At 37.7% G+C, this 22,601-nt stretch overlaps 6 protein-coding genes across 10 annotated transcripts; 4 read left to right on the plus strand and 2 right to left on the minus strand.

The window, feature by feature from the left end:
* Positions 1-255: 255 nt before the first annotated feature.
* On the minus strand, positions 256-3,443 carry LOC133850365 (FERM domain-containing protein 5). 2 transcript variants are annotated; one of them, XM_062286435.1, is made up of 9 exons: positions 3,346-3,443; positions 3,122-3,285; positions 2,779-2,883; positions 2,660-2,702; positions 2,424-2,597; positions 1,965-2,344; positions 1,799-1,887; positions 1,521-1,738; positions 256-1,461 (listed from the first exon to the last, which is right to left on the minus strand). In XM_062286435.1, the coding sequence occupies exons 2-9, from the start codon at positions 3,209-3,211 to the stop codon at positions 803-805; spliced, it is 1,758 nt and encodes a 585-aa protein (XP_062142419.1). In that variant the 5' UTR covers positions 3,212-3,285; positions 3,346-3,443; the 3' UTR covers positions 256-802. The 2 variants fall into 2 exon arrangements, with proteins under 2 accessions (XP_062142419.1, XP_062142420.1); XM_062286436.1 differs by lacking the exons at positions 3,122-3,285; positions 3,346-3,443 and adding an exon at positions 2,976-3,035.
* A 762-nt stretch (positions 3,444-4,205) lies between these two features.
* On the plus strand, positions 4,206-6,166 carry LOC133845183 (selenide, water dikinase 2). 2 transcript variants are annotated; one of them, XM_062279601.1, is made up of 4 exons: positions 4,206-4,460; positions 4,551-4,926; positions 5,003-5,196; positions 5,266-6,166. In XM_062279601.1, the coding sequence occupies exons 1-4, from the start codon at positions 4,295-4,297 to the stop codon at positions 5,646-5,648; spliced, it is 1,119 nt and encodes a 372-aa protein (XP_062135585.1). In that variant the 5' UTR covers positions 4,206-4,294; the 3' UTR covers positions 5,649-6,166. The 2 variants fall into 2 exon arrangements, with proteins under 2 accessions (XP_062135585.1, XP_062135657.1); XM_062279673.1 differs by lacking the exons at positions 4,206-4,460; positions 4,551-4,926 and having other exon boundaries at positions 5,124-5,215.
* On the plus strand, positions 6,146-11,042 carry LOC133845096 (cullin-associated NEDD8-dissociated protein 1). The gene is made up of 8 exons (XM_062279487.1): positions 6,146-6,285; positions 6,365-6,748; positions 6,821-7,110; positions 7,166-7,328; positions 7,486-8,844; positions 9,320-10,538; positions 10,607-10,753; positions 10,825-11,042. The coding sequence occupies exons 1-8, from the start codon at positions 6,241-6,243 to the stop codon at positions 10,953-10,955; spliced, it is 3,738 nt and encodes a 1,245-aa protein (XP_062135471.1). The 5' UTR covers positions 6,146-6,240; the 3' UTR covers positions 10,956-11,042.
* A 302-nt stretch (positions 11,043-11,344) lies between these two features.
* Positions 11,345-12,517, minus strand: LOC133845315 (ATP-dependent Clp protease proteolytic subunit). The gene is made up of 3 exons (XM_062279782.1): positions 12,296-12,517; positions 11,812-12,237; positions 11,345-11,745 (listed from the first exon to the last, which is right to left on the minus strand). The coding sequence occupies exons 1-3, from the start codon at positions 12,335-12,337 to the stop codon at positions 11,440-11,442; spliced, it is 774 nt and encodes a 257-aa protein (XP_062135766.1). The 5' UTR covers positions 12,338-12,517; the 3' UTR covers positions 11,345-11,439.
* A 247-nt stretch (positions 12,518-12,764) lies between these two features.
* LOC133845398 (uncharacterized) lies at positions 12,765-15,437 on the plus strand. Of its 3 annotated transcripts, none has more exons than XM_062280027.1 (7): positions 12,765-12,840; positions 13,663-13,699; positions 13,758-13,993; positions 14,054-14,190; positions 14,261-14,535; positions 14,598-15,097; positions 15,183-15,436. In XM_062280027.1, exons 3-7 carry the CDS (start codon positions 13,856-13,858, stop codon positions 15,285-15,287), a joined length of 1,155 nt encoding a protein of 384 aa, XP_062136011.1. In that variant the 5' UTR covers positions 12,765-12,840; positions 13,663-13,699; positions 13,758-13,855; the 3' UTR covers positions 15,288-15,436. The 3 variants fall into 3 exon arrangements, with proteins under 3 accessions (XP_062136011.1, XP_062135939.1, XP_062135872.1); XM_062279955.1 differs by lacking the exon at positions 12,765-12,840 and adding an exon at positions 13,110-13,344; XM_062279888.1 differs by lacking the exon at positions 12,765-12,840 and adding an exon at positions 13,387-13,557 and having other exon boundaries at positions 15,183-15,437.
* A 3,674-nt stretch (positions 15,438-19,111) lies between these two features.
* On the plus strand, positions 19,112-22,389 carry LOC133840111 (P protein). The gene is made up of 2 exons (XM_062271775.1): positions 19,112-19,270; positions 19,332-22,389. Exon 2 carries the CDS (start codon positions 19,344-19,346, stop codon positions 21,528-21,530), a length of 2,187 nt encoding a protein of 728 aa, XP_062127759.1. The 5' UTR covers positions 19,112-19,270; positions 19,332-19,343; the 3' UTR covers positions 21,531-22,389.
* Positions 22,390-22,601: the final 212 nt, after the last annotated feature.

Consider the following 22,601-nt stretch of genomic DNA (forward strand, 5'->3'; position numbering starts at 1 on the left):
AGCAAAAATCGATGTTTGCAATAAAAACAACAAAACGTCCTTATCGAAATATCTTCCCATCTATCACTAGTATTGGGTAAGGAACAGAAATACATATGTCCCCGCTAAGATTGGTTGTTACAGTTGTCCTACGGTAAGGAATCAAAAGGCGCGTATTTGAAATGTTAAAAAGCCAAAGTTTTTCATTTCAATATAAGCATGAATTTTATATCTCTAAATAAACTTTAACATAATGAAAATATTTTATATTTGGCTCAAAATATTTATTTTCAATATAGTGATCGAAATCGTACAATAATCCGTAATCATATAGCTGCTATTAGAACAGTTTATTACACTTACTTATTGATGATTTATAAATCTAAATTATATAATAAATAAAAAGAGATGAGATTATGAAATAAATGTGGCTCATATTATACGATTTTTTTTTGTACTTAAGAATTGCACAGTTAAAAAACCTAATTGTAAGTTTCTTTTATTCATTGATATTAGATGCTATTTTTCTAGAAAATAAGCCAAACTTATGCAGTATAGTGTAGCAGCTATATGATATGTTTCGAAATGTGCAAATAACACCAATTACACAATTGGCGATTTGTGGAAAATCAATTGGCGAAAATGAATTGTAAAATTTGTGTTGCTTAAGAAAATGTTATTGAAATATCTGGAATGCGGATTGGCAGAAATGGCAGTAATTAATATAAAATTAAGTAAGAAGATTTATAATATTACCAAAAGGGGATTTAAATAAAAAAATGTCGTCAACAATTAAAATAAAATTATTTCAGAATTATTGGTATTAAGCTTTCCGACCGAATTTTTCCAATACAAAATCTTTTAATGGTTGATAATACTGATACCGCAAACTAAGCATTTCGGGAGAGTTTCGAACACGCTCAAATATTTCCAACTCGGATTCCATGATAAGGATTGCAGTGCCGGTCATCGCGATTATTACAAAAATAACAGATGGTATAAAGGCATGTAATAAATGGAATTTTCTTAAGCTTTTGCCACTGTTGGAGTTGGAGTGAGTGCGTGAAAATGGTCCTATATGTTTCCCACTGGAAATACCGACGGAAGAGCTCGAATTTAAGGCGGGATTGGGCAGTGCATAGTACTGCTTCGACGAATAGTAAAGGTGCTGCTTAGAATCAGTATGATTGCCACGCGGCTTGCCAGTAACATCATAGCCACTAGCTGTAAGTCCACTCTCAGTCGAAGAGTGCTCAATGGAGTCTCTGAATGCATAGCCAGGCAAATCTGTTCCCATGTGATTTAGTCGATCGATATTCGAGGAACGTAGACGAGCCTCTTCGCAAACTGGCTCCAAGCTTGGCAATTGCAAACTCCCATTGACACCTACGTCCTGCCCATGACCTCCGTAAATGAGAATGCTAGGAGCCATGGAACAACCCAAGGGCTCGGACATCGTAGATCGTGGCAAGCTACTATAACCTATAAAATGAAAAGTGCTTGATTATGCATATTTATATTTTATGACTAAGATAGTTTACGGATTTGCGCCAAGTCACCCTGTGGACTGGAAGGAGTTGCTGGCACACTGCTTGCCTTCCGCTTACTGGAACTTGAATTCGTCATCTTTTGTTCACGTAAAGCATTGATGCTCTCAGTCAATATCTCGCGTTCAGTTCTGCCAGTATAACGGAACTTGGTGCCCCAGGAAAAGAAACCGCCGCCAGAAACAACTGCAGCATGTTGGCTATTCGGCAATCTGTTGACAATACAAATCCATCAAAACATCTTGCAATTCATCCATTAAAGTTATGCTTACGTGAAAAAAAGCATTTGTTCGATGGCGCATCGCCAAAGATAACGACATGCAGGTCCTGAAGGGCACTTAAATCCAATAGTATGTTTTTTCTATATTAACAGATTATTATGATATTTATTATTATATGTTATACAAATATATTTACATCGAATCCGAAAATACTCACCGGTTCCCGACTTGAATCCGTAAAGCTCAAATGTGCAATAAACATTTTGCCCTCAAAGTTGATTTTATGCACTTCGTTCCAACGAAAATGCTGAGAGCGTTTACCTGCGACATAAGTGCTGATGCCGGCGTGATTAATACCTACGTATAGCAACGAGCCACGATGATCCTTGACGGGATGTGGATCAATGCCATAAGTTTCAAGACCCCGTGCTATACCCATAAACTCATCCATAGCAACTGAGGGATCTTGGCCAGGCTTACGTTTTTTGTGCAGCTCAATGATTTTCTTTTCGAGATTCTCAGTTTGACGCAAGGCCAAGTCAAGGGATGACACATACTCGCCTATGTGAATAACCTCATCATAATCCCCAAGTTCCTCTGCAAACATATAAGCTCATTAGATATATAATATAATTTGCAGGCAAATTATAATAAAATGTGGGACAGCCATTTTTACCCTGAACGATTAATGCTCCCAATGCGGCAGCCTCACCCAACGAACAGTATAATCGACCATGACGTAGGTCCCGTTTCAACTGCTGGAAGAGCATGATTCGGCCATTACCAGTGAGACGAAATGGATCCGCAGGATAGAATTTAACTCGTAGGGAAAAAAGCACTGGATCTATGTCTGAAAGGAGTTGTATTTAACTAATCTGCAATACATAATAACACATTGATAACGACGTTTACCTTTACATTGTTTTAAAATGGATTTGGCCAAGTCGAGCCAGTGCTATAAAGATCGAAAATGACAGGAACGATTAAGGACTGGCAATTGAAAGAAATTCTCTCTTTTCTACAGTACTCACCCGTTGTTTTCCTGTATCAACGTAACGTAAACCGAAATAGTCCTTTTCCTTAATATCTAATTGCCTACATATATGGTCGACCAGATAAATGCCTTTATGGAATGGCTACAGCAAGAAAAATTGTCAATTGTATATTTTAATGCAAATTTAACAAAAAGTCATAAATTATTTAATAATGCACTGTAAGTTTAATATACCATAGGGCATGCAAATATTCTTAAAAACTCATTAACACTGTACATGCTTATTCTATAAGTTCATCTACATTAATGTATTATTGGTACTTAAAATTATTTAAAGAAAAATTAAAATTAAATTTACTATAGCTACACAGCTTACACACCTGGAATTCACATTCTAAAACGTCTGAATCGTCAAGTAGTCGAACAGTGCACTTATACACAACATTACATTCGTTTTTGCTTTTGAACATTTTATTGTTGCTCCAATATTATCGACTTTTGCAAAAACGTCATAAAAAGCTCTGGGCGATCAAAATTGGATTTTCTTATTATATTATATTAATATGTGAGTAGTCTTCATTTCATTGCTTTGGAGATTTTATACCATAAATAGCTAGTTTCTAATGATTTATAAGTTTTGTTTGCCGACAATGTCAGTGTCCTTTATCGTCCTTCGCTTTTTCCCGTTAAGGGTGTTAAGGGTGATTTTTTTTTGTATTGGTTGGAGACAACAAACACAATAAAAGCGCAAAATATGGACAAATTTCATAAACTGTATAATATCGAATTTTTAATTTTTTAAGTGGTTACGAATTTTTTTTTAAAACACTTTTGAAATTTAACAAGTTATTGAAAAACATTTTTTTTTTTAATTAGAGTTTATATTAGATGTGCAATTAAATTATAAAAACAAAAGTTATTCCTAATCAAAACAATGCTCAATTTTAAAAATATTCATTTAACTTCTGCAATTTTTTCATCATTGTATCAATTTTGGGTACTACCGACCAAGTTGAATGCTTTTTTCCAAAGTTCATATTGAAACTACCTGTGCTACAATTTTAGCAAATTTAATTTTTTGTTAAGAAACGATATCGTAAATTGAGTAACAACATACCGATATACGAATTACATCAATGTTTTTTTCTTGTAAATGTGTGGAAATTTGAACAATAGCTTTATCGCCTATGAAAACATTTGTTTTTTTTATTCAATTATTCATCGATTAATATAAAATATCGATCGCTGGTATTAATCTGTTACTTAACCCGGTGCATAATAGAAATGATTGACGAGGTCCACATTTAGTTTAAAACGTCGAAAGCTTTTTGTTTAATAAACGCGCTAATATATGCATATACCATTGGAAATTTGTTGGGTCTCTGTGGAAGTGTAACCAGGTGACTAGTTTCGGAATTTCTTTATTTTGGTATGTAAATTGGCGTGTGAAAGTATATTTTTGATTGTCGACACACCCTGTTTTCTCTCTACATCTGATCGTAAAATAGAGATTGATTGAAGATCACTATTAATTTGTTAAAATACACTTTGAAATGTTTCAACCCGAGGATTATGGTCTAGATGTCGACTTTAGACTTACGACGTTTTCCACACTACGAGGGTGAGGTTGTAAAATCCCCGAAGAGAAACTTTTGGAATATCTCAGGGGAACAGAAATAGTATCTACTAATACAGGCACAAACAATGACGACTTTATTGGTGAGTTATAGAAATAAATTGTTTGTTTTTATTTGTATTTTTTTTCATTTTTAATATTTTACTTCGTTCTTATCATTTTTAAATTTGTAGGATCTGGAATGGATTGCGCGGTTATTCCTCTTTCACGGCACAAGGAACTATCTTTAGTTCAAACTGTAGATTTCTTTTATCCGCTTGTTGACGATCCTATGATAATGGGGCAAATTGCTGTGGCCAATGTTTTAAGTGACATATATGCTGTGGGAGTTACTGACATTGATAAATTGGAAATGCTCATAAGTGCGCCCTCCAACCTAAGTGAAAAGCAGCGTGACATTGTGGTACCTTTAATTATGAAAGGATTCCAAAGAGCTTCAGAAAACAGCGGTTGTTATGGAAATATTATAGTCAAGAATATCGTTGTTAATCCTTGGTGCATTGTAGGAGGAATCGCCACTTCAGTTTGCCATAAGCAAGACATTATTTTGTAAGAATGTGTGATTTAACTTATAACTTAAACTCACTACATGTACATATGATCTCAATTTAATTTACATATGAAGACCATCCAATGGGCAAGCTGGCGATGTTTTGGTTTTAACAAAACCTCTTGGAACGCAATTAGCAACGAGCGCGTTGATTTGGCAAAATGAGAAAAACGATAAATATGAAAAGATTTTATCAGCGTTAACTGACGGCGATATATACGACTCTTTTCAAATAGCAATTTCATCAATGAAGTATTTAAACCGCAATGGTGAGAGTTTTGACGGCATGTATGTACATAAGTAACTTAATATTTACCCACGAAATATGCATCTTTTAGCTGCTCTGTTGATGCATAAATATGAAGCACACGCTGCAACGGACGTGACCGGATTTGGTCTTTTGGGTCACGCCAAGAACCTTGCTCAATTCCAGAAGTTGCCGCTCTTGTTTAAAATTCATACATTACCCATTATTAAGAATATACTGAGGATTAGTCAGCTGGTTGGACAAAGTGCCAAACTAATCGCTGGAAAGACAGTTGAGACTTCTGGCGGACTTCTCATTTGTCTGCGACCGGATGCAGCTGAAGACTTTTGCAAAGAGTTTGATATAATTACAAATGGATCACAAAAAGCATTTCTAATAGGCGAACTTCAAAATGCGGATAGATCGACTTCGATATTGTCTGAAGATGTCAAGTGCATTGAGGTTACACTTTGAAAAAGAGTTTTAACAAACTGAAATGAATATTCAACTTATGATTATTATTTCGTAAAGGCTTTTAAGCTGGGAAATATTATGAAATGTTTCATATGTAAATATGCAATTTTTGATATCCATTTCAGTGTTACATCTTGAAATTTAAAACTAACCTCTATGATTTTCATTGTATGATTAAAAGTAGATAGTTGTATCTATTATGATTGCCCTATTTAAATTTTAGTTATTTTCTAAAACCATTGAATCTTGCAGCCATCTCTAATAAGATGTTAGGAGAAAAAATTATTTAACAGAAGTCTGTTAATGTAAAAGTATGACCATTTTGCGAGAGCTATCGATAAAGCTTCACAATTGCTGTCGAATACATTATCGCACACATATATATATATATATCGATATCATTTTACTTGTGCATTTTCCAGTTCCAGTTTCAACACGCAAAATTTTGTGCCGGAAAAAAAATTAAATAAAGTTTTCATTGTCTAAGACATAAAGAATTTGTGAGTCGCTCACAAAATCATTGAATCGGCAATTGTGTACAAAATTTCAGATAATTAACTACATACTGCTTACACCATAAGAACCATAGATCATGGCGTCGCATCAATATCACCAAATTGCAAATTTGCTGGAAAAAGTATGTATAGATGAGAACTCATCTTAAATGTGAAGTTCGATTAAAACGAGAGTTTATTAATACTATTTGGGCTTTGTAGATGACGTCCACGGACAAAGATTTTCGATTCATGGCCACAAACGATTTAATGACTGAGTTGCAAAAAGACAGTATAATACTGGATGACGAGTCGGAGAAAAAAGTGGTGCGCATGGTTCTCAAATTGCTCGAAGACAAAAACGGTGAAGTGCAGAATTTGGCAGTGAAGTGTTTGGGGCCGTTGGTCAACAAAGTAAAAGAAAATCAAGTGGAGACAATTGTGGACTCGCTCTGCGGCAACATGATGTCGAATGTGGAACAACTGCGCGACATCTCAAGCATTGGCCTCAAGACCGTCATTGCCGAGTTGCCGCAATCATCGAATTCCCTTGCTCCTAATGTCTGTCAGCGTATAACTGGCAAATTGAGCATTGCCATTGAGAAGGTGCGTCTTAACCTTACTTTAATTGCTGCTTATGAATGAATCAACACAACCCTCTTCCTTGCATTCTTGTAGGAAGACGTTTCGGTCAAGTTAGAGTCTCTGGACATATTGTCCGATTTGCTCTCGCGCTTTGGCGAGTTTTTGGTTCCATTTCACAACACAATATTGAAGGCTCTCATGCCTCAATTGGCTTCACCTCGCCAGGCTGTACGCAAACGGACTATTGTTGCGCTCTCAGTGCTGCTAATTCAGGCAAATAGTAATGCCTATAATGGTGTGGTCGATCACTTGCTGGAAGGACTCGAAAATCCCCAAAATCCTGGAGCCATTCGAACCTATATTCAATGTTTGGCTTCAATTTGGTGTGTTACTATTTCGTTATATCTGGTCAACTAATAATGGTTTGTTCTCATTCAGCCGTCAAGCTGGACATCGTCTCTGCAACCATATCGATCGCTCGATGCTGCTACTCAAGCAATATAGCCAGCGTGATGATGATGAGCTCCGAGAATTCTGCTTGCAGGCCTGTGAAGCGTTTGTGCTGCGTTGTCCGGATGCTATAAATCCACACATTCCTATGGTAAAGAATTTACATTAAATATTGTTTTAATTAATTTACTGGAATATTTATAATTAATCGTGATATAATAGAATCGATCAGTGAGTCCCAAATAATTACGCATAATAATCTTAAGATTCGATATAATTCCTGTTACTCTCATAATTTTTTTATCTAGATCCTTGAACTATGCCTTAAGTATGTAACATACGATCCCAACTATAACTATGAGGCCGACGACGGTGATACAGGGGTTGCTATGGATACTGAAGAAGATGAATACGTCGACAGCGAGGAATATAGCGATGATGATGATATGAGTTGGAAAGTTCGACGTGCTGCTGCTAAATGTTTAGAAGTTTTGATTGCAACTCGTCAGGAGTTAATTGAAGAATTCTATCGTACGTTGAGTCCAGCTCTAATTGCTCGTTTCAAGGAGCGTGAGGAGAATGTCAAATCGGACATATTTCATGCATATGTTGCATTGTTAAGAAACACACGTCCTGCTGATGATATGGCTCATGATCCCGACTCCATGGATCAAATTTCGGGTCCTACTTTATTGCTAATAGAGCAGTTACCTCAAATTATCAAATCAATTCAACCATTGATGCGTGAGAAATCAATGAAAACGCGTCAAGACTGTTTCTTATTGCTTCGTGAGCTCTTGAACTCTCTACCCGGTGCCCTTGGGCCGCATCTGGAGAGCATTGTGCCTGGCATAAGCTATTCGTTAAACGACAAGAGTTCCACAAGCAATATGAAAATCGAGTCGCTGGGCTTCCTCTGCTCATTGCTTCAGGGTCATCAACCACAAGTATTCCATCCACATATCTCACTGCTTGTGCCACTGGTGGTTACATCGGTCTTTGATCCCTTCTATAAGATTGCTACTGAGGCACTCTTGGTGCTGCAGCAACTTGTGAAAGTTGTACGTCCATTGGGAACTAATGCTATTAAATCGGACTTTGATGTGACCCCATTCGTCACTCAGGTGTATTCGTGCACCCTGCAGAAACTAAAAGTAACCGATGTTGATCAAGAGGTTAAGGAGCGTGCCATTGCGTGCATGGGTCAAATTATTGCCAATATGGGTGATTTACTCAAAAGCGAGTTGGCAGTATGCCTGCCCATCTTTATGGAGCGTTTGAAAAACGAAGTGACGCGCCTTAGCAGTGTTAAGGCTCTCACCATGATTGCCGCATCGCCATTGCGCATTGACTTGTCACCCATTCTCCACGAGGTGTTGCCCACTTTGGGCACTTTTCTGCGAAAGAATCATCGCGCATTAAAACTACACTCGCTGGACCTCATCAACAAGATTGTGATCAACTACTCCTCTAATTTTGAACCCAATGTGCTTCAGACTGCTATTGTGGAAATTCCTGGACTAATTTCGGACTCAGATTTGCACGTTGCTCAATACTCATTAACTTTATTAAGTACAACAGCACGTCGCCAGCCGCAGGCATTAGTTGGAATACATGAGAAATTTTTGCCATCTGTATTATTATTGGTTCGCTCGCCATTGTTGCAGGTAAGCCAATATATATTATATGCATATGGGTAATTCTCTGGTAAATGTCGCGTGCGACCAGCTTTACAGTGACAAAAAAAACATAAACTAAAACAATTTTAAAAATAAGTGAAGGTTATTCTTAAAGCTTTGGAAAAGCACTATTTTTACAGCTAAGATTTATTCTAGAAACTTTTTCTGTTTTACGATAAAATATATAATTTCGTTCATTTTTTGGTTTTGCGTACGAATTTGTTAATTTTTGCAATTATTTGAACCGAAAACAAAACAGAAGGAAGATTCCAAAACCATTCCTAGCTCTAATTAAAGTACTTATCTAGAGCTATAAAAATAACCTTTTCTTAATTTCAAAATTGTTTCAGGTTATGTTTGTTTTGTTAACTGAAAAGATGGTCGCACGCGGCATCCCTCAGAGAATTACCCATATATTAAATATCCAGCTATATAAACTTAAATGTTACATGTGATATTATAGGGAAGCGCCTTGCAATGCACTTTGGAGCTGTTCCAAGCTTTGGTTCAGGCACAATTATCTGGATTGGATTATCACTCACTGGTGTCAAAGCTAATGGAACCCGTTTTAACTGGCAGTGATCCAGCGGGCAAGAATCCGAGCGAGCAGTTACAGCTGCACAAGCAGGCATATCATTCATCGGCAAAGTGTATTGCGGCCTTAACTCAGCAATGCCCACAGGTCGCAACTCCATTGGCCACTCAACTGATGGCTGAGTTGCAGAAACGCGATAACAAGGATACACAAATAATCTTCTGTTTGCTTACAATTGGCGAAATCGGCAGACACTTTGATTTAAGCAGTATCCAAGTGCTACCGCAAACAATCATTGAATGCTTTGGCGCCACCTCTGAGGATGTTAAAGCAGCTGCTTCGCATGCTCTTGGGGCCGTATCTGTGGGCAGTCTGCAAACATATTTGCCGCTTATCTTAAAGGAGATTGAGGCACAGCCCAAGCGGCAGTATCTTCTGCTGCACTCATTGAAAGAGGTCATATCATCTCTGTCGGTTACACCTAATGGCCTGTCTCAATTGTTGCCATCGGTGCCTTCGATTTGGACACAACTCTTTAAGCATTGTGAATGTTCAGAGGAAGGATCACGTAACGTTGTTGCCGAATGCCTTGGCAAACTTGTGCTCGTGAATCCGGAAGAATTACTACCGCAATTGCAGCAAGCTTTGCGATCGGAGAGCGCTACCATGCGCACTGTGGTTGTGTCTTCGGTCAAATTCACAATATCTGATCAGCCGCAACCAATTGATTTGCTACTCAAGCAAAGCATTGGCGAGTTTTTATTCGCTCTCCGCGATCCAGAACCACAAGTGCGTCGCGTAGCTCTAGTTGCATTCAATTCGGCAGTACACAACAAACCGAGTTTGGTGCGCGATCTATTACCAACGCTTTTACCATGGCTATATTCAGAGACAAAAGTTAAAAGTGAACTCATACGCGAAGTGGAAATGGGACCATTTAAGCATACTGTTGACGATGGTCTTGATATACGAAAAGCTGCATTCGAATGCATGTATACGCTACTTGAACAGGGTCTGGAAAGGGTGGACGTAATGCAATTCATGGATCATGTTCAGGCTGGCCTCTGTGATCATTATGACATCAAAATGCTGACGTACCTAATGACAGCGCGACTTGCTGTACTATGTCCCGATAAAGTTTTGCTAAGTATGTAAAAATCTAGTTCATTTATCTGAGCATTAAAATGCTAACACGTTTTTTTTGTTTTTATATAGGATTGGATCAGTTTGTTCAGCAATTGCGCGATACCTGCACACACAAGGTAAAGGCCAATTCGGTTAAGCAGGAGTATGAGAAGCAAGATGAACTGAAGCGTTCCGCTCTACGAGCGGTGTCTGCCCTCTCGCAAATACCCAAAGCAAGTAAGTAATCCGAATTAATAAATAATAATGTACGATACTAAACAGATAACAATTAAATGTTTTCCTTATAGATAAAAATCAGCAGCTATTAGACTTCTTAAAGTCAATAAAAGAAACTCCAGAACTGTGTAAAATTTATGAATATGTGCAAAAGGATTCCATTACCGGCAATTCAGATATTATTGCCATGGACCAGACTTAAATGTGTATTGAACGAGCGCTGATCTTTGAATACTAATTTTATTGATATAAAGTAATAAGAATTTGTGAACACAAAAAAAAAGAAAAATGTATCTTCTTCTGATACAGCCATTAGTTTGTAAACGAAGCAATAAAATCAGTTTTTATTACTTCGCTTATCATAAGCACAAGCATTTCAGCTAATGGATATCTACACGCGGAAAAATACATTGAAATTGTAAAATTGACATCGTCTTAAGGCATTTGAGCATATATACCACACTTCGATATAGTTTTGAAGGTATTGTTCTTATGCATGCGTGTATATTTAAAGACGTTTTATTGATTTTGATCGTATTGCGTAGTATGAAATGAATAGCATTTAAATAAAGTTTTTCATGAAAACGGAACTTTGTAAATTTCGATTATCTGAATTTATTTTTCCTATTAATTACGTTTTACAATTTGAAATCCAAGAATCTGTTATATAAAATGCTGCTGCGAGCCTAACTCGACTGCTTTGATCTGCGCTTTTCCTTTTCGGCCTCATCGTCAGACTTGACCAATTTGCCTGTTGGCAGATTGCCATCGGAGGTTGGACCGCTGTCCGAAACTGTCTCTGGGGGGTGCTCAAGCACATGATCAATTATGCCTAGGGTCTTTGCCTCTTCTGGGGTCATAAAGTGGTCTCGTTCCATACGAGAGCACATCTCATCATATGAGTTCTTTGCGTGTTTCACATATATGGTTGTAAGTTGGCGTTTTATTTTGATGATTTCCTCCGCATGAATAAGTATGTCAGTTGCTTGACCCTGTAAAATAAATGCAGGCCATAGATAAGTGCTTTAAATTAGTACACAATAGCAAAACAATCGTACTTGAGCACCTCCTGACGGCTGATGTATCATGATGCGCGCATTTGGCAAAGAGTAACGCATTCCAGGTGCGCCAGCTGCCAGCAAGAGCGATCCCATGGAACATGCTTGACCCACACACCACGTCGCAATAGGCGGCTTTACATACTGCATCGTATCATAGATAGCCAAGCCTGCGGTCACCACGCCACCAGGAGAGTTGATGTACAAATGGATGGGTTTGTTCACGTTCTCCGACTGCAAGAATAGCAGCTGGGCAACCACCGTTGAACTGATGTCATCAGTGATGTTGCCCATTAGGCAGATGATTCGCTCTTTGAGAAGACGTGAGAATATGTCGTAGGCGCGCTCCCCTCGTCCCGTTTGTTCGACAACCATGGGTATCAAATTGATTCCCCTCACTGATGGGGTATGTGAACCGCATTTTGCCTAATATATTGAATAACCAATTATTAACAATTTCAACGTTTAATTTGTTATCACTTACGGATAAGTTTCGGAATAGTAAGCTGCCGGCGTTCTTCAGCATGATTGTGATACCCAGTGTGTTTATTGTTGTTGAACTGAACCGCAATTTTACGCAAAACAGCTGTTCTGTGAGGACGAGATGTGTTTGTTCCCTAGGCACCAAAAATCATAGCTTCACCTAAATAATTTTTTTCCAAATACTACTTGCTTGCTTAACTTAAATTATTTCATAACAAAATAATACATACGTATGCGACCAAGCAAAATAACAATTGTTTTCACTACTATCGTTGTGTAATCGAATATAGATTTATCGATGTGTGCAATTCATTTGATTGCCACGCGAATATGACAAAAAATAAGTATTTTATTGCATAGTCACTGGCTATTGGCCTCTTCTCAGATAATGTTATTTCAATTACCTTATATTTTTAATATTTTCTTATCGACAAGCTTGTTTTCCACAAAAAAAAAAAATCATAATAATAATAATAATAAAAAACGGCAAATTTTGAATTTGCGCGCTGCTTAATTTAAGCTACTTTAAATTTAAACAATCGTTGGGTAATTAATTGTAAATTTGTATGCAATTAATAAATTTAAAAAGATAAAGAAGATAAATGTAGATAATGTAGAGTGGTGGGATAGCTGTCGAAAAAAAATTTGCCGAAAAATGTTGCCCGATGTCTTAATATTTTAAGTAAATATATTGTTTTTTATAAATCAGATGTAATATGAAATGTACATATACATCACATATTTGGACCAAAGTCAAGTAGTAATATTATACATATGTACATTTTATTTGTATTAAATATATTATAGTTTTCTACCATTAGATTGTAAGCTTTTGTATCTTCCAATTGTTTCAGCCACCACTGTAAGCCGGCTGATTGCCATTATGTTTGTATGTATTACACTTATTGCTGCTACTAATAAGAACGATTCGGTCAATATGAATCGTTGTTACACAAATGTATGTATGGATATGTATGAATATGCTCTGTAGGTATGCGTGCGAATATTTAGTACGTCTATTGCACTAGAATTCACGCAGCCAAGATCAAGGTAATTGCATCGTCCCAACTCCACTTTAGTTTCATTCTGCAATTTTCTTTCAAGCCGTTTGGATGTGATATTGAGCGTGATTTAAATATTAAAGAGTGTTCCGCTTTCATTCAACTTGCAGCTTAATATATCCAATAAACGAAAACGTTATTCTAATTTATGAAAATAACGGTTTTTTGCAATATGAAAATCTACGAATTTTACATATTGTTCGTAAGTGCCTTGAGTTAAATATAAACAAGTTGTGTAATTAGTTTAAGTTGTTAAATTACTCTACAGTGTTCTTAAGTGTTTTTTGTTTGTTTCTTTTTTTAATAGATTTGCCCTATACTTTGCTTTGGCCAAGACTATGAAGGTAAGTGTAAAGGAATCTTAATAAGAAAGCGGTTAAATATGGTCTATCCCTTTATTAGTCGCTGATGTGCAGTGTACCTTCTCTTCTGTTGGGTCTGATATTCAAGATCTTATAACAGCAACACTGAAAAGGCCAGTTGGGTTTAAGGGTGTTCCCATGTTTGCTGACGATCGGAACGCTGTAAGGGACTCGAATCCCCATTGCATTATATCCAGGGATACCAGCGATGTGGATGAACGGACTTATAGTCTGAGGATTAACGATTTTACACGTTGCGGAGTACTGAAGAGGAATGTATGTAAACTATAAATGTTAATTACATTTAATCTGATTACGATGGTGTGATTAAATCAGGGGTTTGTTCATGTGCGTATATGGTTTCCACAATTCCCTGGCGTTGTAATGCAATCGGATCAGGAGCTTATCATTATGTGTAAACCACCAGAGTCAACAATAATTGAAAATAAAGCTGCAGGATTCGCTGGATCATTGTCAGTATCGACATTTAGTAGACCTATGCAATATTGATGTAAAGTCTTACAAGAAATTTTCTCTTTGTAGTCCCCATGGAGCCAGAGTATCTGGTGTAGTCGAGGAGATGCCAAATAGATTGGAATACGAGGTGGCGTTATATAAGGAGGCACCACCAATAGCACGCGTCAGCGGTACCAATAATCCCGTTAGCTCATCAAACGATCCGCCCTTATCGGTGTCCAGTGAGCAGACCGTGGACCAAGCGGTGCCATTGGGCACTAAGCTGCAGCTGCGAGCTCGCATTAGTCAATCTGTGTGGAAGTATGTAAAGTTAATGGAGGTGACAGTGTCGCCAGATCCAGGTACAATATGATTACTTCAATCTTAAAAATATCTTGGCATAATTCTCGAATTGCTTATGTAGAGAATCCACATGCTCATGGTGCAGTTTCGTTGGTGCATCATGGATGCCGCAATCGAGAATTAGCTACCATTATACCACACCAGCCGGCCAAGTATCGGGACAGACCTAACGAAGTGTTCCTCGACTTTGAGGCCTTTCTCTTGAGCTCGATGAAAGAGAAAGCGACTCTTTGGATACACTCGCAGATCAAAGCCTGCCTTGACATGGCCGATTGTACACCTGATTTCTGTGTGGATCTATATGAACCCTCTGGACATGGACGTCGACGGCGACGACAAGTAGAATCTACAACTCCGATACAGCAACGTTACATCAGCATGAACAACAACAACAACACATCAGAATTCAAGCGATTCAAAGAGAACATCGAATACACCGTTATAATGCCGGGACAGGTCGATAAAAAGGTGGGACTCTTAATCGATTTGATGCAACATTGCCGTGGCGCCCTCCTCATTAGCTCATTTTTTATATTTCTGATCACGTTCTGCTTCACAATGGTAAGTGCAAAGCAAGTGTGATTACAAAAAGCATCGTCTTACGTATCTTGATCATCCACTTCTCTCTCTTTCTCTCTGCTTATAGAGCTGTATTCTAGCTTATCGTGTTCAAGCCGATAAAAAAATGAGATCACTTCAGTTCAGTTCTGGGTTCAACACAGGTTACGCCGGTCGAGCTGTGGTTCAATAGACCCTACGACCTACACGTACTACACTCTCTCTTTATGGGATGGCCTTTTTGCATTTACAATTGATGTGAACGAACCATGCATTTAATATTTTGTGTACCTTACCATTATTTATATATCTGTAGCATCAATTCATTATATTTCATTTTGAATTATATAAAAAATATAATTCCAACTTAAAATATAGAACAAAATTACGTAAAATCAGGCGTTTTAATTTGTTCGTTAGTATTAGTTTAGATTAGATTCTTAGATCATTATTCTCTTGCTTTTTGCACACATACAATTTTACAGAATAAGACTTAATTATATTAGCCAGTTATTGAAATACAAATCTATATATTATAATTTTATCGAATATAGATTTTGAACTTCATTTAATTATACACTTGGCCCTCGCTTGAAACGGACTCTTTTAGCACGAACTCGGTCTTACAGGGTTACAAATTTGCTCCCATCCCCCTTTTAACACGCTAAAAACCTCGTTCTTACACGATTTTTTGATAAGGAACTACCAAAATGAGAAAAAATGTTGAAGCAAACTGGCTTAAGCTAGAAATGCTACCAAATGCATATCAAACTTGATATGCATAGAAACATATGATGTCCTTTCTTTTTAACATTTTTAAGTTTCTATAAAGATTATCCTGTTAAATTATTATATGAAGCAACTTTTTTTAACTAAATACCAGCTTTTAGTTTTGAAAATATGCATAATAACTTTTGGTTAATAAAAACATACCAAATTTGAACAATAAAAAAATTTGTTTGCTGCCAATTTTGAATTTTGCGAACGTAAGCCCTTATACCCCTTATGTACTGAATCCATGTTTCGCTTAACGCGAAGATTTTTAGGAACGTAACACCCGTGTTAAGCGAGGGCCAGGTGTATTCAGTTGATTCGAACTGATGTTCGAAAACAAAATAATACACATTAGCAGTTTACCATTGGTTCCATTAATTTAATGACTTTACTGTTGAAGCTGCTACTAACATATTATTCACTTATTTCATTAATATTGAATATTATCTGCGAAAAAAACACGCAAACGTTCGAACTGCTGGAGAACAATAAATGGCGATAAATGGACAACAATAAAACTGTCCAAAATGTCACTAGCTGGCGTTTTTAGCCAGTAATGGTAAACCACTAAGCTGAAAATGTCAGAGCCAAAGCCAAAAGTCCAAAACCCAAAGCCTTGGGCAAAAAGCTGCTTTAATTGATTCATACTAATCTCAGTTGGCAGCCGCCCCAACATTGCAATCAGAATGGTCAATAAGTTGTTTCGCCCAGCCATTATATAATATATTTAAAGAGCACACACCCACACAATCATACACACACACCACAATCAGTTCTATATTACACCTTAAATCACACGTTTTCATATTTAGTATACAACGTTTTAATCTGCATCAAGTAATACAATCATATCTGTATGTAAGAAATCCAATTAAATTACTATTATATAAAGTTAAGATATTGATCACTTTGTGATGCACCATTAATTAGAAAAGTTTCCCGGTGTCGCAACAAAATTCATGAAAAGAATATTTGTTGCCAAGAATAATGCATGCTATGAATACTCTTAACATTTAAAAGTTCCATTTGTTTGAAAGTAACACAATTGAAAGTCTTTATTTTGTTTTTTTGTTTTTTTTTTTTTTAACTTTTTTCTTCAATAATGGCATATGAATAATACTTATTTCTTGACAAAAATTGTTTGGATGAATATTCAATAAAATGAGATATTCCAGCTAGGGCTTTATTTTCTTATCTGCAAACTAAAGCGTTAATAAACAGAAAAACAAAAACTCGGTCAAATTTGCCAAAAGCTTTTACGGAAACTTTTCGAAAATTGTTACTTTTTATTTGATTTGTATGAAGGTTGGTAAGGGGGAATAAGGTTTAAATGTCCATTGTACAATACGCATTACGTATGGTGTTGGGCTAACAGGGCGTATGATTAATGCGTCCTAGGCTCACGTTGGCCTCAATGAAAATCAATTAATTAAGTAAGCGCAACGGCAAAAAAAAAAAAAAAAAAAAGACACGCGTTTGTACTCATGAATGAATCAACGAACAAGCGAATGAATGAGTGTAATGACTCTTTCATCAGGCAACCAAGCGTGAATAAAGCATTAAATGCCAGACATTCAGGTATTCAGTAGGTCGGTTTGGCTGGGAAAGGGAAAGTCAGGTGAATAGGAAGAAAAAAGACAGTGACAGAGACAGAGACAGAGACAGACATTGTCGAGGCTTCGCAGGGAATCCAAAGCGAGGCAGCTGCATAAATTTCCATTTAGACAAATGTGACAAACGGAAATTGCAATCGGCATTCTGCTGCGCTCTCAACAAGCATTTCAACATCCTGTGCAGGAGCAACAGCAATGGGAGCAGCTCGTGCGACAGTCAAGGAATTCACCAAGGACTTGGCCGAATGTTGTTCACTTTATTGGCGTTCCCCATTCCCCGGAATTGCAGCGAATCGCTTTAATAAATGATGAATACGTTGAAGCATATTGAAATGTAATTCATAACGGAGCAGCAGCAAAAGCAACAACGGCAGTGGCAGTTGGCACTCGTGCGATGTGTGCTCGGGCCAAAGCAAATGATGATGAATTACGTGCCTGGCGGTGCCACATGTATAAGTCATGTTGCATGAGAGCTCTGCTGCTCTGCACTCGCGTCCTTATCGCATGCTGATTCAATTATAAGCCAGGCCGACTTGCATATAATTAACTTATGAGAGACAGATGAAGGCATCTCGAATTTGAATCGGCATTGATCGACTGTCATACATCCTATAATCAATTCGGTGTGGATACTTTCGTGTATGCCAATATTGGTAATTTATCTGAAATGTATTTAGTTTAACTTTGATTTATTATTGATTAATGCATTTTTCCCGAGCACACTTTTTTTTGTCATTGCTAAACTATGACTTTTTTATTTAATCGAGAGATTGAATTCATCTCAATATAAAATGCAGTTTTATTCTGCAGAAATGTTAATAATAAATTTAAATTTAATAATTCTAAAAATTTTAAAATATATAATTTAAACTTATTTGGTGAACATATGACAATAATAATTGATTTTTACTAAGGAATTCTTCCCAAAACCTTGTTATTTTAAGAGTATTTAAATAAGAAAATTAATGTTATTTGTTTGTATTTCAAGGCCAGTTTCGCAGTCAGTTTTGGCTAAAACCTAAATATGTATATATAAACATATGAATTACATATGTACGTCTTAAGTAGTGATAATGATAGTCTACAGCCACATTCCTATAAATAAAGCCACACTGCCAGCAAGTAAAACTGTCAGACTGAAGTTTTTTTTTTCGCGATTTTTTACCCCAAATGTAATCAAAAGTAATTATTATATATTACGTAAAAAAGCTTAATAGCCATATTCTTTAAAGTTCCTTTTTTTTATTTATTTTTTGTTTGTTTTGTTATCTCATGTTTCTCCACATTAAGTTCATCTTCAATGTACACTTCAATATACACTTCTTCAATATATATATATCAAGCTATTCAAAATACTTACATACATCAAACACTAGGATTTTTCTCATTCGCTAAGTTTTATTTACCGTGCAATTCCATTTTCCGAGAAGTAATTGGTGCGAAATGTTTGAATAAATACTTGCAATGCAAATAAATTCTTATAAAACAATTACTTTATTATAATCCCCTCCTAAAAATCAATTACACCCTCTCCCTAATGTATAATATTATATATGGACAGCTCCTAAATTTTTTTCAGCTTAATATCTATAAGCAGCAACATAATGGGATCAACAACGCCAACTAGGTTAGAGTATAAAAATGTTGACATATGTATATGTTTTTTGTTTAGCGTGATTTTAAATTATTGTTATTATATTTTATAAAACAAATTATTGGAGTCGTAAACAGTCGAAGGACAAACACGTTATAAGAAGTGAATCGGAGATCTCGATCTATGGCCTGATTGGTAGGTGAAACTATAACACATTATATACTGATCATAATGTTACTGCTGCATCTTCCCGAAGGATTTACTTCATATGGCCTCACATGCACCCCATGCTTCCCAGGCACGCCGATCATTCTACACTCACGACGAGGATGACAATCTCACCGATGAGCAACGCACTCGACGGGCGCGGCTGCATCGCGTATTAGTGATCATAAAGATCACAATATTTGTCTTGATATGGATATTCTTTTCAATATTTATGATAATAACCCCACCCTATGAGCCACACGAGATTGTCGTGTCACTCGATCCAAATGAGTTGCGATCCGTCGATTTGGCCGAGAAACCAACGGGAAAATATATTTACGTCAAGCTCAAGGGTAAAATCGATGAGGATGCCACATATCGGCCGAATAGAGCTGGGAAGAACCAATCGTATGTGATTGTCAGTGCTGCTTCCTTTGATAGTGGCACAAACAGGACCTTATGGTCAGCCAATGACTGGAAGGTTTACCTCGATGACTCGGAAAAGTATAAGGTCGCTACGGTGAAAAAAAATTTTGATATTAAGGGCTTCGACTCAAAGTCCTTGCGGGCGATGGATACGCACCATGATGAATTCGAAGAGGAAGCCGAAGAGAGAGTTATGCGGGCAAGTGGCGGATCGGATAGTCCACTAAAGGTGTCCCTTCTCAATAAGGACGACAAACCAACGGCACTCTCAGTGACTGCAAATCCCAATCCTTTGGACGTGACCCTAGGTGTAATGTACGCAATGCTGCTACTGTGCTTCCTGTACGCGCTAATCATTTTCGATATTGCGGATCGGACATTTGCCGCTCTGCTCGCGGCGTCAACTGGCATCGGGATCCTCTGCATGCTTGGTGAGCGACCTTCACTCGAGCAAATTATTTCATGGATCGACATGGACACTCTTATGTTGCTCTTTGGAATGATGATCATGGTGGCCGTGCTCGCCGAGACTGGCGTGTTTGATTATATGTCCGTGTTCGCCTATCACCTGTCCAAGGGACAGCCGTGGGTGCTCATCTTTCTTCTCTGCATGCTCACTGTAATGCTCTCCGCTTTTCTCGATAATGTCACTATCATCATGCTGATGGTGCCCGTCATCATTCGCCTCACCGAGTGCATGGGTCTGCGCACCACGACGGTCCTCATAACTGTTGCCCTCTTCTCGAATATCGGAGGAGCTCTGACACCCGTCGGCGATCCACCCAATGTGATTATTGCGACGAATCCATATGTGGTTGCCGAGGGTGTCGATTTCATCACCTTCGTGGCGCACATGTTTCCCGGAGTATTCTTCAGCATTGTTGTCGCTTGGATCTTCATATTCGTGGTGCTGAGAAATCGACTCTTTGTAGGCAGCGACGAGCAGATGCGGGAGTCCATCAAGAATCTAACGAAGACGGCTGCCAAGTTTAATGAACCCAGGCCCAGTGACGAGAAGATGCGTCGCGACATTTTGCAGCGGATCGAGGAGCTCAAGGAGCAATATCGTCGCAAGGAGGTTGCCAAAACATTCGGTCTGCAGCCCGCCTCGAATTTTATCGAAACGCTCGCTGAAATGGAAGCCAGGTACAAGATTAGAAACAAACCATTGTTGATCAAATGTTGCATTGCCCTGGTATTTGCCGTGCTCCTCTTTTTAATGCATTCGTTGCCCTTTATGCGTGGTGTGACTCTGGCCTGGGCTGCGATGCTGGCTGCGATGCTACTCTTAATTTTGGCCAACAAGCCAGACATGGATGCAGTGCTTGATCATGTGGAATGGTCCACGCTGCTCTTCTTTGCCGGCCTTTTTGTTCTTGTGGAAGTCGTTTCCGAGCTGGGTCTCATCGATTGGGTGGGTGACCTGACCATCGATATGATCCAAAGTGTGGGCAATGAGCATCGTGTGGTTACAGCAATCATGTTGGTATTGTGGATCAGCGCAGTGTTCTCGGCCTTTGTCGACAACATCCCCATTGTTACAATGATGCTCAAGTTGGCCATCAAGCTGAGTACCAATGATGAGCTAAATCTGCCACTAATGCCACTGATTTGGGCTATTTCAATGGGCGTGTGCTTCGGTGGCAATGGAACTCTGATTGCCGCCTCGTCCAATGTGGTAGCAGCTGGTATTGCCAATCAACATGGATATAAAATCACGTTCATGGAGTTCTTTATATACGGTTTTCCAGTGATGCTGCTCAGCGATGTCGTTGCTACCATCTATCTGCTGATAGCCCATGGTTTGTTCACTTGGCATTAAATGCTCGATGAGAAAACGGTCATTCAACCCGAGTGGACTTTGTGTTCTGTGTGCCTTCTGTGCCTTGTGTGCTCTGCGACCAGCTGCCAGTTGAGCTGCTCTGACAGGCGAATTTCCTCATTTTGCATCTGCTGTCAGCTGGCCGACGAAACTTTTGCGCGCCTCAAGGAGCAAGGCTCCTCCTGATAAACTTTATTATTTCGCTGAAAACTTTTTAATGACAAAATCAAATCGAAATCGCACGCCCACAGAATGTGGTAATCAAGGGAATTTAAAAATAAATGGCAAGCACAAGAGGACGAAAATGGTAACGGAGCGGAAGTCGTAACGGAACTTCCCAAAAATGCTAATGGAATAAGGCTGATAAGTGCAATAATAGATAATTGGATCTTTATTAATGCAATAGCAATGCGTTAAAAGTGTTAAATATGAACACTTGTCCATGATGATTAATTTTAGTTCGTTACCTACCAGGTATCCTGCTGCCCAATACGCCCAGGTTTCAAGTAGCATACTTAAATTTCGTGTCTTTGTTCCCAAAGCTCCTTGGGAACAATTGCTCCTAAAGTGAAGGATGCATCAGTTTAGCATGTCAATCCTATGTCTCAAACTTATCAGTCCAGTCGGAAATATTTGTGTCACATTCAGCTGAAAATTAACGCTCTTGATTGTTTGAGAGACCAGCACTATGGTAATACAACAGAAAAATAAATTGCAACCACTAAGTAAATAAAAGACAAATTAAGAATACTTAAAGTAGGTAAATAAATCAGAAGTAAATTATTAATAGATGTATGCTTTGTATATAACTAAAAGAATATAAATATAAGATCACAAGAATATCGTTTGTGGATATTGATTTTATCGTTTTTTTTTAGTCACTATACCGTTAGCCCACAAATCAAATTTTTAAGTAGACAAGCATCAAAAATACAAAAAGAATTATTTTTCATCCTATTTTATTTTTATGTTTCGAAAACGATTTGAAGTTATAGTTATACTCCATGGCTGCCGCTTTAGGTCGTACAATTTTTTTGGGCAATGAAGAATACTCTAATGAGGAGCTTCGTC

Source organism: Drosophila sulfurigaster, chromosome 2L, assembly GCF_023558435.1.
Source record: "Drosophila sulfurigaster albostrigata strain 15112-1811.04 chromosome 2L, ASM2355843v2, whole genome shotgun sequence".
Taxonomy (NCBI): domain Eukaryota; kingdom Metazoa; phylum Arthropoda; class Insecta; order Diptera; family Drosophilidae; genus Drosophila; species Drosophila sulfurigaster.

Coding starts and splice junctions, on each gene's coding strand:
- LOC133850365 (XM_062286435.1), bottom strand. CDS start 3,211: ATGTTCAAAAGCAAAAACGAATGTAATGTTGTGTATAAGTGCACTGTT. Junction 2,884..3,121: donor TTTTAGAATGTGAATTCCAG/GTGTGTAAGCTG, acceptor TTCTTGCTGTAG/CCATTCCATAAAGGCATTTA. Junction 2,345..2,423: donor GGGAGCATTAATCGTTCAGG/GTAAAAATGGCT, acceptor ATATGTTTGCAG/AGGAACTTGGGGATTATGAT.
- LOC133845183 (XM_062279673.1), top strand. CDS start 5,194: ATGGTGAGAGTTTTGACGGCAT. Junction 5,216..5,265: donor GGTGAGAGTTTTGACGGCAT/GTATGTACATAA, acceptor TGCATCTTTTAG/CTGCTCTGTTGATGCATAAA.
- LOC133845096 (XM_062279487.1), top strand. CDS start 6,241: ATGGCGTCGCATCAATATCACCAAATTGCAAATTTGCTGGAAAAA. Junction 6,286..6,364: donor TTGCAAATTTGCTGGAAAAA/GTATGTATAGAT, acceptor TGGGCTTTGTAG/ATGACGTCCACGGACAAAGA. Junction 6,749..6,820: donor TGAGCATTGCCATTGAGAAG/GTGCGTCTTAAC, acceptor GCATTCTTGTAG/GAAGACGTTTCGGTCAAGTT.
- LOC133845315 (XM_062279782.1), bottom strand. CDS start 12,337: ATGCTGAAGAACGCCGGCAGCTTACTATTCCGAAACTTATCC. Junction 12,238..12,295: donor TACTATTCCGAAACTTATCC/GTAAGTGATAAC, acceptor TCAATATATTAG/GCAAAATGCGGTTCACATAC. Junction 11,746..11,811: donor AGCCGTCAGGAGGTGCTCAA/GTACGATTGTTT, acceptor TTTATTTTACAG/GGTCAAGCAACTGACATACT.
- LOC133845398 (XM_062279888.1), top strand. CDS start 13,504: ATGAAAATAACGGTTTTTTGCAATATGAAAATCTACGAATTTTACATA. Junction 13,700..13,757: donor CTTTGGCCAAGACTATGAAG/GTAAGTGTAAAG, acceptor TCCCTTTATTAG/TCGCTGATGTGCAGTGTACC. Junction 14,536..14,597: donor GACAGTGTCGCCAGATCCAG/GTACAATATGAT, acceptor TTGCTTATGTAG/AGAATCCACATGCTCATGGT.
- LOC133840111 (XM_062271775.1), top strand. CDS start 19,344: ATGGCCTCACATGCACCCCATGCTTCCCAGGCACGCCGATCATTCTAC.